The following is a 12,392-nucleotide window of genomic DNA, read 5'->3' as shown; positions in this document are numbered from 1 at the left end:
TGTGATGTTGGAGCGAGACATCTGCTCTTGTTCATTTTATATTTAGTACTGATCAGAAAATTTATAAACATTAGTTTATACATATTCACCAAGTAGGTGGAGGTCCACACCCAAAATAAATTTATACAGATTAGATCGAATATTCATTAAAAACATTACAGGCATCCCATAATGTTGTTTTTATAAACCCTTCACAACTATTCAAATGAGATCATTTTTTAGTAATCTGACAAGACTGACTAAAGTGAAAATTCACTAAATAGCTGCCATAATGTTCATCAGAAAGAACGTTGATGGAACATATGGTTACCTCATCGAACCCAGTCTACATACACAACTTCGACAGGAAAAAAAAGTGTGCTTAAAAAGGTGAAGCAACAATATACATTGCGTGTGCAAAACAATACCCAGATACATACTGTTTAAGACATTGTGATGGTAAAGAGCACCTTAATTCCCATATAAAAATAACTCACTCAAGTTCCCATAATTTACAATACCCAATTCAGCTTTTCATGTCAATGGAGCATAACCTGCATAAGTCACAAGGATAATACCTAGAGATACAGACATTTCCAAAGAAAATCCAGAAAAGCAGAAAATTTGGAGAAAATTTCTATATCCTTCCAAATCATGATCCCATCAAGCCTGTATGCAACTGGCATCAGCACTGTCAACAGCTTCTTGTAGATGCGCTATTTTAGTGCGACCTAACTATCATGAATGTACTGAATCTCTGGAAAAAAGGCCTTGTGAAAAATTGGAAAATAATATTGTACTACATGAACCTTTCCAGTCTGAGTACAAAATTAAACATTCTGATGATGGTAAATCACCTTACTATCAATGTAATCTTGTCATTTCTTCCACCCTCTTGCACAGCTCCTCTACTGGAAAACCTGTTAGAGTTGCAACTTCATCTTGCCGACTCTTACTGAGATCTAGAAATGATTCGATCAGATCACCATCTAAGAAATTTTTTGCATCAGCAGTCTTCCTCTCATTGCTGAATGAACGCCACTGCTCATGGAGCAAGCCCCCCACTCCTTTTATCACCTTGACAAGACTCTGTTGCAACTTCTCAAGAAATAAATATTGCTCTTGAGGAAGAGATGCAATAACTCCAATCACTCCATTAACAGTTCCAAATATGACTGTACTAATTTGTGCAGAATCTGAATCAGGTAGGCGCATAACAAGAGATCCATGCCTAAAGCGATTAACAAACTCTCCAAGGTGGTATTCACCCACAACTTCCAGTCTCCCTCTCTCTTCATCAGTTGCAGCATCACTGTTTTTTCTGACTGTGAAAAGATTGAAATTATTTTCAGCTCCTAGGTAGATATCATCGTCAAGGATTTCAACGGCTGTCATCCAATTTGCATTATAGTCACGAGCTCTCTCCTCGATAGCACCTTCCTCATGCTGCAAAAATTAACAGTGAAATTCAGCAGGATAAAGAAACTATCTATTTTAAAATAGAGGATCAGAAACTAAGGTGGGGAAATACCACCGAAACACCAAGTCACTTCTGTCAGTTACTAAACTAAGTGCCTGAGATGATGCTGAATGAGATACATACAATATACCTACCAATTTAGAATAAAAAATGAAGATCTCATATAAGATAACATGATGAATTCCATTTGGCTATTGAATAGTAAACAATAAATAGCATACAACATCTCGATGGGTTCTGAACAGTTTGAACATTTTTAGCTTTGTGCTCTGGCAGTTCATCTGTGTCTACCTTCCAAAATAAGGAGTTCTGGCAGTCCATCAATTTCATTACAATTTATGTTGCTTAAAGATCCTATCTACAAGAAATGGTTTTTTAAGCATTAGAATGTGAATCCGTGGAGAGATAATTTCTAGGATGAGGATACCCCACATCCAAAGGATGGCAAGAGGCCAAGGGGTTGTTCTAAGGCAAGTTTGAGGGAGCACCCTAGCAGGCCTGAGACCTGCAGGAAACTTTTCACACACCCCAATCAACCATTCAATGAAATCATCAAGCCTTAAAGGTAAGCCTTGGCCTTTCATGTTTACACATTCACATTTTCTATTTTCACTTTTCAGGGTTCCTTCCTAAATGTTAAATCAATGATATCATCATATTACAGTTTTTTTCTTTAAGAAATTTTCAGTTTATCTTGTAAAATTGTGTTACCAAATTGAGACAAAATCAAGCCAATCCTGTGTGCAAAACATCCAAGAACCAGATTCTGAAGTGGGGCCTCTTTGAATTTAAGCACAGTTGGCAATCTTCAGGTCAAAAATGTTTCAATCAGTCAACTGTCAATCCTCAGTGATTCCATCTTTTAGCCAGTGCCCTTTCATGGTGATTCCAAGTTAGACAAAGCACTCTCATGATGATTCCAATAACTACTAAAAACTTTGACACATCTCATATGTCCAAAACAATAAGTAATGGTTCATTTTCTATTTGATATGGCATTACAAATTCAAATTGTTACCAAATCATCCTATGCATCATGTGGATAGTCATAGACATGTCTTCTTTATGTGATTAATAAAGCAACCAAAATAAATTTGGCTCAACAAGAGATTGGTGGAGGATTCATTCTTGCATGATGCCAACGCATGTTAGGTATGAAATTGTCTGTCATCTTTTGCAAGTGTCAGGTTTTAGAGAATACATACTATCATGGTGTGAGAGGAGTCACATTATATAGTTCAATTAGACTTTTGACCAGCTGGACATAACAAAATAAGCCCAATGGACTAACTTTCCATCTCATTGTAAGATAATCTCTGGAAATGGATGATGTCATAGTGGTAAGTTGGTAACCATGGAACAAAAAGTTAACAGGGACTAGTGTAGTTACTTATTATAAAAGTTGTATTTGTTATCTTCTTATTCCAATTAAAAAATCAAAGATTAGTGTATTAAAGTATCACCCTAACTATAACATATTCTTTTCAATTTATGTACAACATCTAAAGTTGATGATTATGATGATGTTAGTCTTAATGGTGGCCCATTACTAATTGTATTGTTGTTATAGAATTAGGATATAGCATATTTTAAATTGTTAATATTTATGCTAGTTTTGTTTAGTATATACATATTGTGTGATAGTTTGAACTCCATCCTTGTTTTTAGGTTCTAGATAGGTGAATCTGTATGACTTTTACTTTACTCTTTGTAAAGAAATACCAAGACCATACCAAGCCATCCAAAAGAACTTTGTCATACCAGCATACCACATGGACATATCCCTACCCATTCCTAATTCCAATTTGACATTAAGGACCCATTTGGTTGCAAGCATAGGAATGGAGAATTGGAATGCCATATTGGGAATAGGAATGGCTATTCCAATAACAACTATTTTTTGGAATGGGTATAAGCTCATTTTAGAGGCAAAATGGGAATATGTATTCCTATTCCCTATTCCAATTGACAAACCAAACAGAAAATAGAAAACGTATTCCAAATTTTCTATTCCTATTCCAGCAACAAAATGGGCTAAGTTTAAACTTTATATTTGCAAAGTGATTAAATGGTGTTTCTAAGGTGAATGAACTCTTGTTTTTAGAGACGGCCCTAAAAACAGCATTTAAGCATTTTAAAGTTCTTATTTGATATTATTATTGTACACGGTGGAATCACGTATTAATGAGACCTTAGTGCAAAGTGCAATCAAAATAACAATGAACTAATCTAGACCCAAGAAATCACTGTTAAATAAAGACTCCATGAACATCTCATGTTTCCCTAACTACAACTGCTAAAATTGCTCTCAGACCAACATCTTAGTGACAGTTCTAAAACGGGAGTATTATGTTAATGCAGATCTACGTAAGTCTATAGGAGATCTATATGGAATGCCAATTATATGAAGATAACACTAAAATGCTATGATAAGTGCATGCATGAGACTAAAACAATGTTAAACAATGTTAAATAGATATCAAAATGATACTAAAATGAAGCTAAAATGACATTAATTCTCAACAACAATGATGCTAAATGATAGCACTAAATGCCTATAGTATGGATGCCTACAAACTTGGGTCCTTCTGCTCTTGATTTTCCCTTCTATTTATAAGATTTTGGAAGGGGGTTGGGGTAAGGATCTGGATTTTACCTTTTACTAGGGGTAATGGTGAAATGAAAATATCTTATAAGACCCCAAGAGGAACAGTCCAATAGACTTGGTTTGTAAGGATAAATAGAGATTTTTCAATTTTTTTTAAATTCCAAAAAGGAGGATTTCACTTTTGAGAGGATAAATGATTTTGTTGATTTATTAAAATGTTGCATTTACTTTCAACTTTTGTCTTTACCTTTTTCCTTTTTTTATTGTTTTACGATTTTATGAATTGATTTTCCTCTTTAAAAGTGACTTTGATCTTTTTAAATTTGATAGGTGATTAATTAGTTAACCACTTAAGTGATTTGATGTCGCAATTGATTTAAAAGTCCGTTATTTTCCTCATTTATCTAATTCTGTCTTTTATTTTCGTTGTTTAATCGAAATTCACGTTAATTTAGGTCTTGCCAATTTTAGGGTGTCTACAATTATAACAATGTTTTAGGTTACCAAATTTATTTATTAAAAGTAACATTGATAGTCAAATTAGAATTTCATTCTTATTTTGTATTCATTTTGTTAAGTACTATATTTCATTCTTAATCATTTTTGGAGGAAGACTTCTTCTTCCTTAATATATGTGGGTGGTGCTCTATCACCGGAGATACAACTTTTTCGTATATATATTAGTATTATATAATAGTTATTAACTATATGACTACATGATTATTATATAAATAATATAATATAACTATTATTGATATAATAATTATATTTTCAATTAGTATAATATATAATATAATTATTGTTGTATTGACAATGATTATATTATAAATTGTAATACCACAACCTCTAGGTCGTCCTAAAGGAATCCAACAATAGCTACAATGACATCAACACTCCCTCTTAGCTAGGGAGGAATCCATTTACCTTGTGTCACAGTGATTATCCTTAAATAAGTAGATTAAATAGATTTTAGTAATGGAGAGATATTGGATAAGTCATGTTGAAATGATAGCTTCGGTCAGATAATTATTGATGTTAATTATCAATAGAATGATATAATTATACGCATGTATATATATATCAAAATACATTGTGTGTGTGTGTGTGTGTATATTCTATTGATCATATTTGTAAATCTAATTATCATACATAAATGATCAAATTATTATTTATGTTATTCCAAGTATAATCTGGATTTTCGATCTACAATTGTGATTGATATTGATTAATCAATGCCAAATAAATAAAGAGAAATTTAACTTTGATTAACAATCAGATTCGAATCTGATTAAGCAATGTTATACTGCCGATAACTATGGAGCATGAGAGTATTTGTTATCTGTTTGAAACGGTGCATGTGTTATCATTGATAATGGAGGGTGTTATTATTAGTGGAGAGGCGTGTATCTCCACATGGAGAGACATGTCTATCCACCAATAAATCTCTCCATATAGAAATATTCCAATGCAGATTGAAAGATGACAAGTACCGAAACCCACTAGTGCAAGTCATAAGCATTCTATTTATATATTCAGAAAATTGTTCCTCGGTCTGAAATAACTGAAGCATTATCAGATCAAAAGTATTTATATTGTTAGCAATGTTTCTGGATTTGATTGTGCTCTCTATCATCTTGAGGATGGATCATGAAGTGTGATCCAAAACGTTGATGCAAAAAGTTGATACACAATCGAATCCAGAAAAATTGCTAACATACTCATGGATTGTGGAAGCTTATGGAATTTAAAGTATTTATATTGTGAAAATATTATTGCTTCTGATTGTAATCGACAACAAATCACTAGTCAATTAGGATATTGTGCAAGAAATAGAAAAATTAAAGATACAAATATATTTTAATCTGCAATAGATCTTAGTTCAAATTAACATGGTATCAGAGCCTTGCTAAGATCCAATTAGATTTGAGAGTACAGATTACTTACAATATTAATTTTTCTTGAAAGAGTAATCACATTCCATTCCTCATAATGACAGGTGTAATCAGATTTGAGGATCGCCTTGAAGGAGCATCCAACTTTGTATCTTGGAAATTCAGAGTTATACTAATATTGGAAGTAAATGAACTAGATTTATTTGTGAAAGGAAACACATCTGAACTAGAGCATGATCCTAAGAAAACTTAATGGATCAAGAACAATGAAAAGACCATGAAAATAATTGTGCATGCAGTTAGGGACCATATATTTTCAATTATATCAAAATCTGATACTGCATACCACATGTTCAAATCATTTGAAATTACATATGAAATAAACAACACTAGCAGAGCCCTCACATTGAAAAGACAACTTCATAATGTGAAGATGGATAAGGGAGAAACAATCACAGCAAACTTAATGAGAATCACTGAATTAAGAGTTCAACTTTCAACAATTGGTCATCAGATTGAGAGTAAGGAATTAACATTGATAGCTCTAGGTGGCCTCCCAACATCATGGGAATCATTTATTCAAGAAATAAGCACATGGTCAAAACTCCCTAAATTTGGAAAAGGTTAAAACCGGATTGCTTACAAGAAGAATCCAGATTGATCACCGGAGGAAACAACCAAAATACCATAAATGAAGATATTCATGTAGTAAACACTAACTCTCATAAGAGAGGCAAGAAGAATCTCAAAAGGAAGAGAAATACCTATGGAAAAGGCTATTCCAAGAAGAGGAAGGATATATCTCAAATAAAATGTTTCAGATGTGATTAATAAGGATATTATGCCGTGAAGTGTCCTGATACAACAAAACAATAAGCCTCCTTTGCTGAAGTTGGAAAAGATTGTATAGAAAATGATTCAAAGAAACTTGTTTTCTATTCAGCCTTATCAAGTCAAGTTTCAAACAAACTCAACACCTAGGTGATTAATAGTGGATCCTGACAACATATTACAGGATTCAAAGAACATCTAGACACTCTGGTGGAAAATTCTGACGAAGAAGTTACTATTGGGGATGATTCTAACTACTCAGTAAAAGGGATTGGAACCTACACCATAAATTTGAAATTGGGCATACCTATTCAACTCACTGCAGTATTATTTGTGCCCAAGATAAGGTGAAATCTATTCTCCATTTCTACACTTGAAGACAAAGGGTATAAAATAACCTTTATAGATGGAAAAGTTCTAGCATGGCCAAAGAATTCCACTATCAAGAAAGCGCACACTATAGGAATAGGACATGGATGTCTTTACAAACTTTGCATTGATTCAAATCAAGTCCTAATTCATGAGACTTCTAACTCAAATGAGATTTGGCACAGAAGGCTAGGGCATCTTTATTTTCATGCCCTATCTTCAATAGAGATAATGGTGATTGGGTTGCCCAAACTAAATCAAACTTATGAAGGAACGTGCAAAGGTTGTGCTCCAAGGAAAAATACAAAGGGAACTTTTCAAAATTGTATTAGTAAAACTAAAAATGTACTACAACTAGTTCATTCTGATTTATGTGGACCCATATCTATAACTTCCATGGGAGGATTTTTATACTATATAATTTTTGTACATGATTTCTCTAGAAAAACCTAGATATACTTTCTTAAATGTAAAGTGTCAAATCTTTAGAAGGTTCAAGGGATTGAAAGCTCTTGCCCAAAACATTAAGAACAAATAATGGGAGGGAATACACTTCAAACATTTTTAAAGAGTTTTACATGAATGTTGGGATTAAGAGGGAATTTACCGTACCTTTTACACAACAAAATGGAGTAGCTGTAAGAAACAATAGGACCATTGTAGAAGTTGCATCCTTGGGTACTTTTAGGGTTACATAAAAAAATATTTTTTAAAAACTCTTTAACGTTGTTTTATTTCACATTTTGGACCCTACTTCCTTGGGTCCTCTTGGATTCGCCCCAACACAAACCCAAGTGAACTCACAATCCGAAATAAAGACCCTTCATGGACCCGCAGGAGATGAACCCAGAAATGCAGCAATTTGATCTTCGCGTGGACCAAGGAGGGAGGAGAGATGAAAGTATAACAATTACCTTCACATATGATACTATACTAGACGAGTACCTATGAATAAATGGAACTGTGCCACCTACAGCTATACAGAAGCAATAATGTGACATGTGAAAGTAATCATTATACCTGTAAGCTCTCTTCCCCTCCCCTTCTGCCCATGAAGGTTAAAAGGTGATAACATAGTAGACTAACTAGATAATAATTTTAGGCTAACATGTTTGAATGTATTATCAATTCTAGTAATGTCAAAGTTGCATGGATACGGATTCAAATACAGTATTGGGTACAGATACGGCCATTTTTTGAGACCTGCAATATGGATACGGTTGGACACGATATTAATAAATAACACATACATATATTTAACATAGCTTTCTAAGTTACTACAGGAGATTTTCATTACTTCAAAAGCAATATTGACACATCAATATTTATAAGTTAATTTAAAACTTGATTGACACAAATGCTACATAAATTAAATTTGGGAAGATTTACGTCAAATCTTTAAAAAAATCAAATCCCATAGTATTTAGCACAGTTGGAAAATCAATTTTTTTTAGGCAAACATGGGTACAATATTTGACGTGTATCCAGGCCGTATCAGATACATTTCCAAATTGGACACGGGAATATGCACGCCCAAGGAGGGACAAAGGAGTTTCTGGCAACTCTGAGTGACATTCATTGTGATTAATAATATTGAATTTGATATCAGTAATACCTTAAAAAAATTACCACTCCAACAAATTTAATCAATATATCAGTTCTTTCTACCATCATGACTAATGATAATTACCATTTTCAGTAGTAACAGTTAAGAATCATCTAGATCAGATACATTATCAGTTCCAACACCTAAAAAACATCTATCGCATATAATTACATAGATTTAATAAATATATATATAAAACTTTGGCATAATGATTGTGAAATGAAGCATATGCAACAGGGTTAAACTTGTTGATTCAAAGAAGCACTTATGTTGATCATTTCTAACTCGTTTAGTATTTTAGTGGCAAAAAGAAAGCCGTTGAATACAATTTTCCTTAATATCACTATCCATCAAATTTCAAATTTCTGGCCCTCAGAGCAAGTGGTCCATCATAACAATGCAGATAATTAATTATGTATTAAAAATTCAAACCAGACAACTGCCTAAATCAATTTCATAATGTTGTAACAAGAAGCAAGGAAAACATGTACCTTGTATATAAGTAAAGAGAGAGATTTCATCAGATCTCCAACCACAATAAAATCTCCACGGGACTGAACATACAGTGCCAGTATATGACCGTGATGTCCACATTCTGACTGCAGCTCACGTGAACCATCATCGCGGAGCATCCATTTGTATAACTGAATCTTTTGGTTGATGCCTGCAAGTAATTTTCCATTAAATGCATTCAGATTGTAAACGGCACCCTTTGTTTCTTTCTCAGTAACAAGTTGAATTTTCCCATCTTCAACAGTGAATACAAGAATTCGGCCCTGTTAACATAAGGAACAAATTAATAAATATCTGAATGATCAGAATTTAATGACAAAAAGTATATATTGACTTTAGATCAATAGCTCTTTCATTATCCTTCAATGTCCATAAATATGGTGAATAAGGATAACAAACAAGTCTAATGATGCTAGATTGTACAAGGAGGAAATGAATTATATCAGGACGCTAAGATATACAACATCTTGTGTCTTCTCTTTCATTATCCTTAAATGCCTATGAATGTAGTGAACAACATAACAAACATGGGTATAATGAAGGCAGCTTGTATAGGGAAGAAATGAGTTTTCCACATGCCTTGTTAGGTTCGTTCTCCTCTGGCATAACATATGCTGTACCAAGGCAATAATAAACATTGTTGTCATCTGAAAATGAGCAACTAAGGATGGAACACCCATTTTCAAATGGATCAAGTTGAAATGATGATATAATCTCAAATGTTTGATCATCCAATAGACGCACAAAGTGTGATTCTGTCTCATCCAGATAAGCATTTGAATACTTTACAGTACATATGGCAAATGTGTGAGTCTGCTCTTGATGGCATATACGACGAGCGTGCTCTCCAAGATGAACCGCACGAATGTGAAGCTTCTGGATGTCATCAATTGTCCCAATTGTGAGCAGGTCTTCTTTTGCAATTGCAAGGCTGTTTCAGCAAACAAGTAACAAAATTCAATTTCAGAACTAGAAATTTACATCATTTCATGATAAATGCATAGAAATAAATAGCAGATCCACATACAGTTAGAAAGCAAAACCCAATAGCAATCAATGTAGAAAAGGTTAATGAACATTTAAAACCATACTTTCAAAGAAACTCACATACCCATTGATCAAGTTTATCTTTTGCAAGGTTCAAGACATTCATCTAAGAAAAGAATCTAGCATAGTATAACTTGATTAGCTTATTAAGATACATAATTTGTAGGTCAGATACTTATGAAGGATACCAGGAGAAAGTGTTTATGTTATGCCCAGAAAGAAAGATAAACAACAATAAACTAATATAAATAACACTAAGACACAGAAAGACAACGAGTTATCCTAGGAAAACCCTCCAGTTTGAGGGGGAAAACCCAGCCACACCAAAAAATATATATCTTTTATTAACTAATACAGGTCTGAGTACAATGCTTCTAACTGAATACAATACTCATCACACAAAGCAATGATATATATCTATAATTGAGAGACTTCATATCATATCCAAAAGTTTCTTCATTTTCCAAATATGCATCTCTTCATATTTCCAAATGCAAGTATATAAAAGAGCACCATGCAGATAATCAGGTTATCTACAGCAGCTATAAACATCAACACTCCCTCTGGGCAAAGGAGATATCATTTGCAGATTTGAAGTCATCATGACAAACACAATGGCTACACCCACATGTGTCAACAACAAAACTTTATCATAGATTTTTCTCGACATGATATAGTCATCTCACATGACATTCATCATGGCTACTCCCAGAGAGTGAAGAACCAAAAAAGTAAGTCATGGAGTCTCACAAATGACTTCCACCATGGCTAGTCCCAAAACAAGGGCTTTCACCTCAAAATTCTCTCACAGAGAAGAATACATTAACAAGGGCTTGCACCTCGAACTTCTCCTTACACATAGAAGAACTCATTGACAAGGGATTGCACCTCAAACTTCTCTATCACAGAGAAGAACTCATTAACAAGGGGTTGCACCTCGAACTCCTCCCTCAAGGGAAGAACTCATTAACAAGGGAAGCACCTCTAACTTCTCCCTCAAGAACTCATTAACAAGGGGTTGCACCTCGAACTCCTCCCTCAAGCGAAGAACTCATTAACAAGGGAAGCACCTCTAACTTCTCCCTCACAGAGAAGAACTCATTGACAAGGGATTGCACCTTGAACTTCTCCCTGACAAAGAAAACTCATTAACAAGGGACAACATGACTTGCTCATAGAATGCATCAAATTATTTCTCCCCTTGACTACAATCTCTTAGTATGCTCTTGGATCCATCCTGGAAGCATTTAGAGAGATTAGTGATAGTTCATAGAATCAACCTAACATGAAGGCAAATACCAATGCTAGAAACATACCAATTCACTTGTTCTAATGGATGAATTAATAATCACATTCATGAACATTAAATACTTATCTCCTTGCTTTTCTAATCTTTCTCACAATCCACCAATTGTAACACAAATGCAGGCCACAAAACTTTGCAAGAAAACCTTTGAATGATCACCCTTGCACCTATACTTCCCACGTCACAAATGATCTTCAAATGCAAAGAAGTTCTTGCTACAGAGAAAAATCTCAATACTACATTCTGTCAATACACAGTAATCCCAAAATATTATGCCTAAGAATCACCAACACCGACGGGGCTCTCCAATTGACGCTAAAACATCATCTGAATTGACTTTTTCCCCCTAACACAAAGGGACTGTGTTATAATACAGAAAAACTGATGACAGATCAAATGTCAAGATACTCGCGTTAACAGATATCTTTAAAACAAATACAACTGTCTTGTTTATTATTGAATCCATCAAGGCTAATCAGTCAATAAGCTTGCTAATTTTTAACAACAAAATAACCATCTCTGATTGAAAATAACACAGCTCGATGATTATGCACAGATCATCTAATTTGATCATACCAAAAATTGTGATCATCTCACAGAATTTCTAGTCTCAGAACGAGTATACCAGAAAAACAAAGACACTGAAACATGTGCCTACCTCCCCTGAACGTTCTTCAAATCAAATGATCTCAACAACAACCTCATTCAGAAAAAACCACGCAAGAATAACGAGACATCGATGTATAACACAAAGCCAAAAC

At 33.9% G+C, this 12,392-nt stretch overlaps 1 protein-coding gene across 1 annotated transcript in view; it reads right to left on the bottom strand.

Moving 5' to 3' along the window:
• Positions 1-358: 358 nt before the first annotated feature.
• The window catches only part of LOC149528795 (DNA damage-binding protein 1-like), a 169,516-nt gene continuing 157,482 nt past the window's right edge, over positions 359-12,392 (bottom strand). The window contains exons 17-19 of the mRNA XM_089810655.1: positions 9,858-10,209; positions 9,257-9,541; positions 359-1,425 (exon numbers count right to left, since the gene is read on the bottom strand). Of these exons, the coding sequence (XP_089666781.1) occupies positions 844-1,425; positions 9,257-9,541; positions 9,858-10,209 (1,219 nt within the window). The 3' untranslated portion in view covers positions 359-843. The remainder of the gene's footprint in view (positions 1,426-9,256; positions 9,542-9,857; positions 10,210-12,392) is intronic.

The sequence above is a fragment of the Cupressus sempervirens genome, chromosome 11 (genome assembly GCF_028749045.1).
Source record: "Cupressus sempervirens isolate cs-2001-9-10 chromosome 11, ASM2874904v1, whole genome shotgun sequence".
NCBI lineage: Eukaryota > Viridiplantae > Streptophyta > Pinopsida > Cupressales > Cupressaceae > Cupressus > Cupressus sempervirens.
Note: the sequence above shows the minus strand (reverse complement) of the source record. Positions and strands in the feature narration are given on the sequence as shown.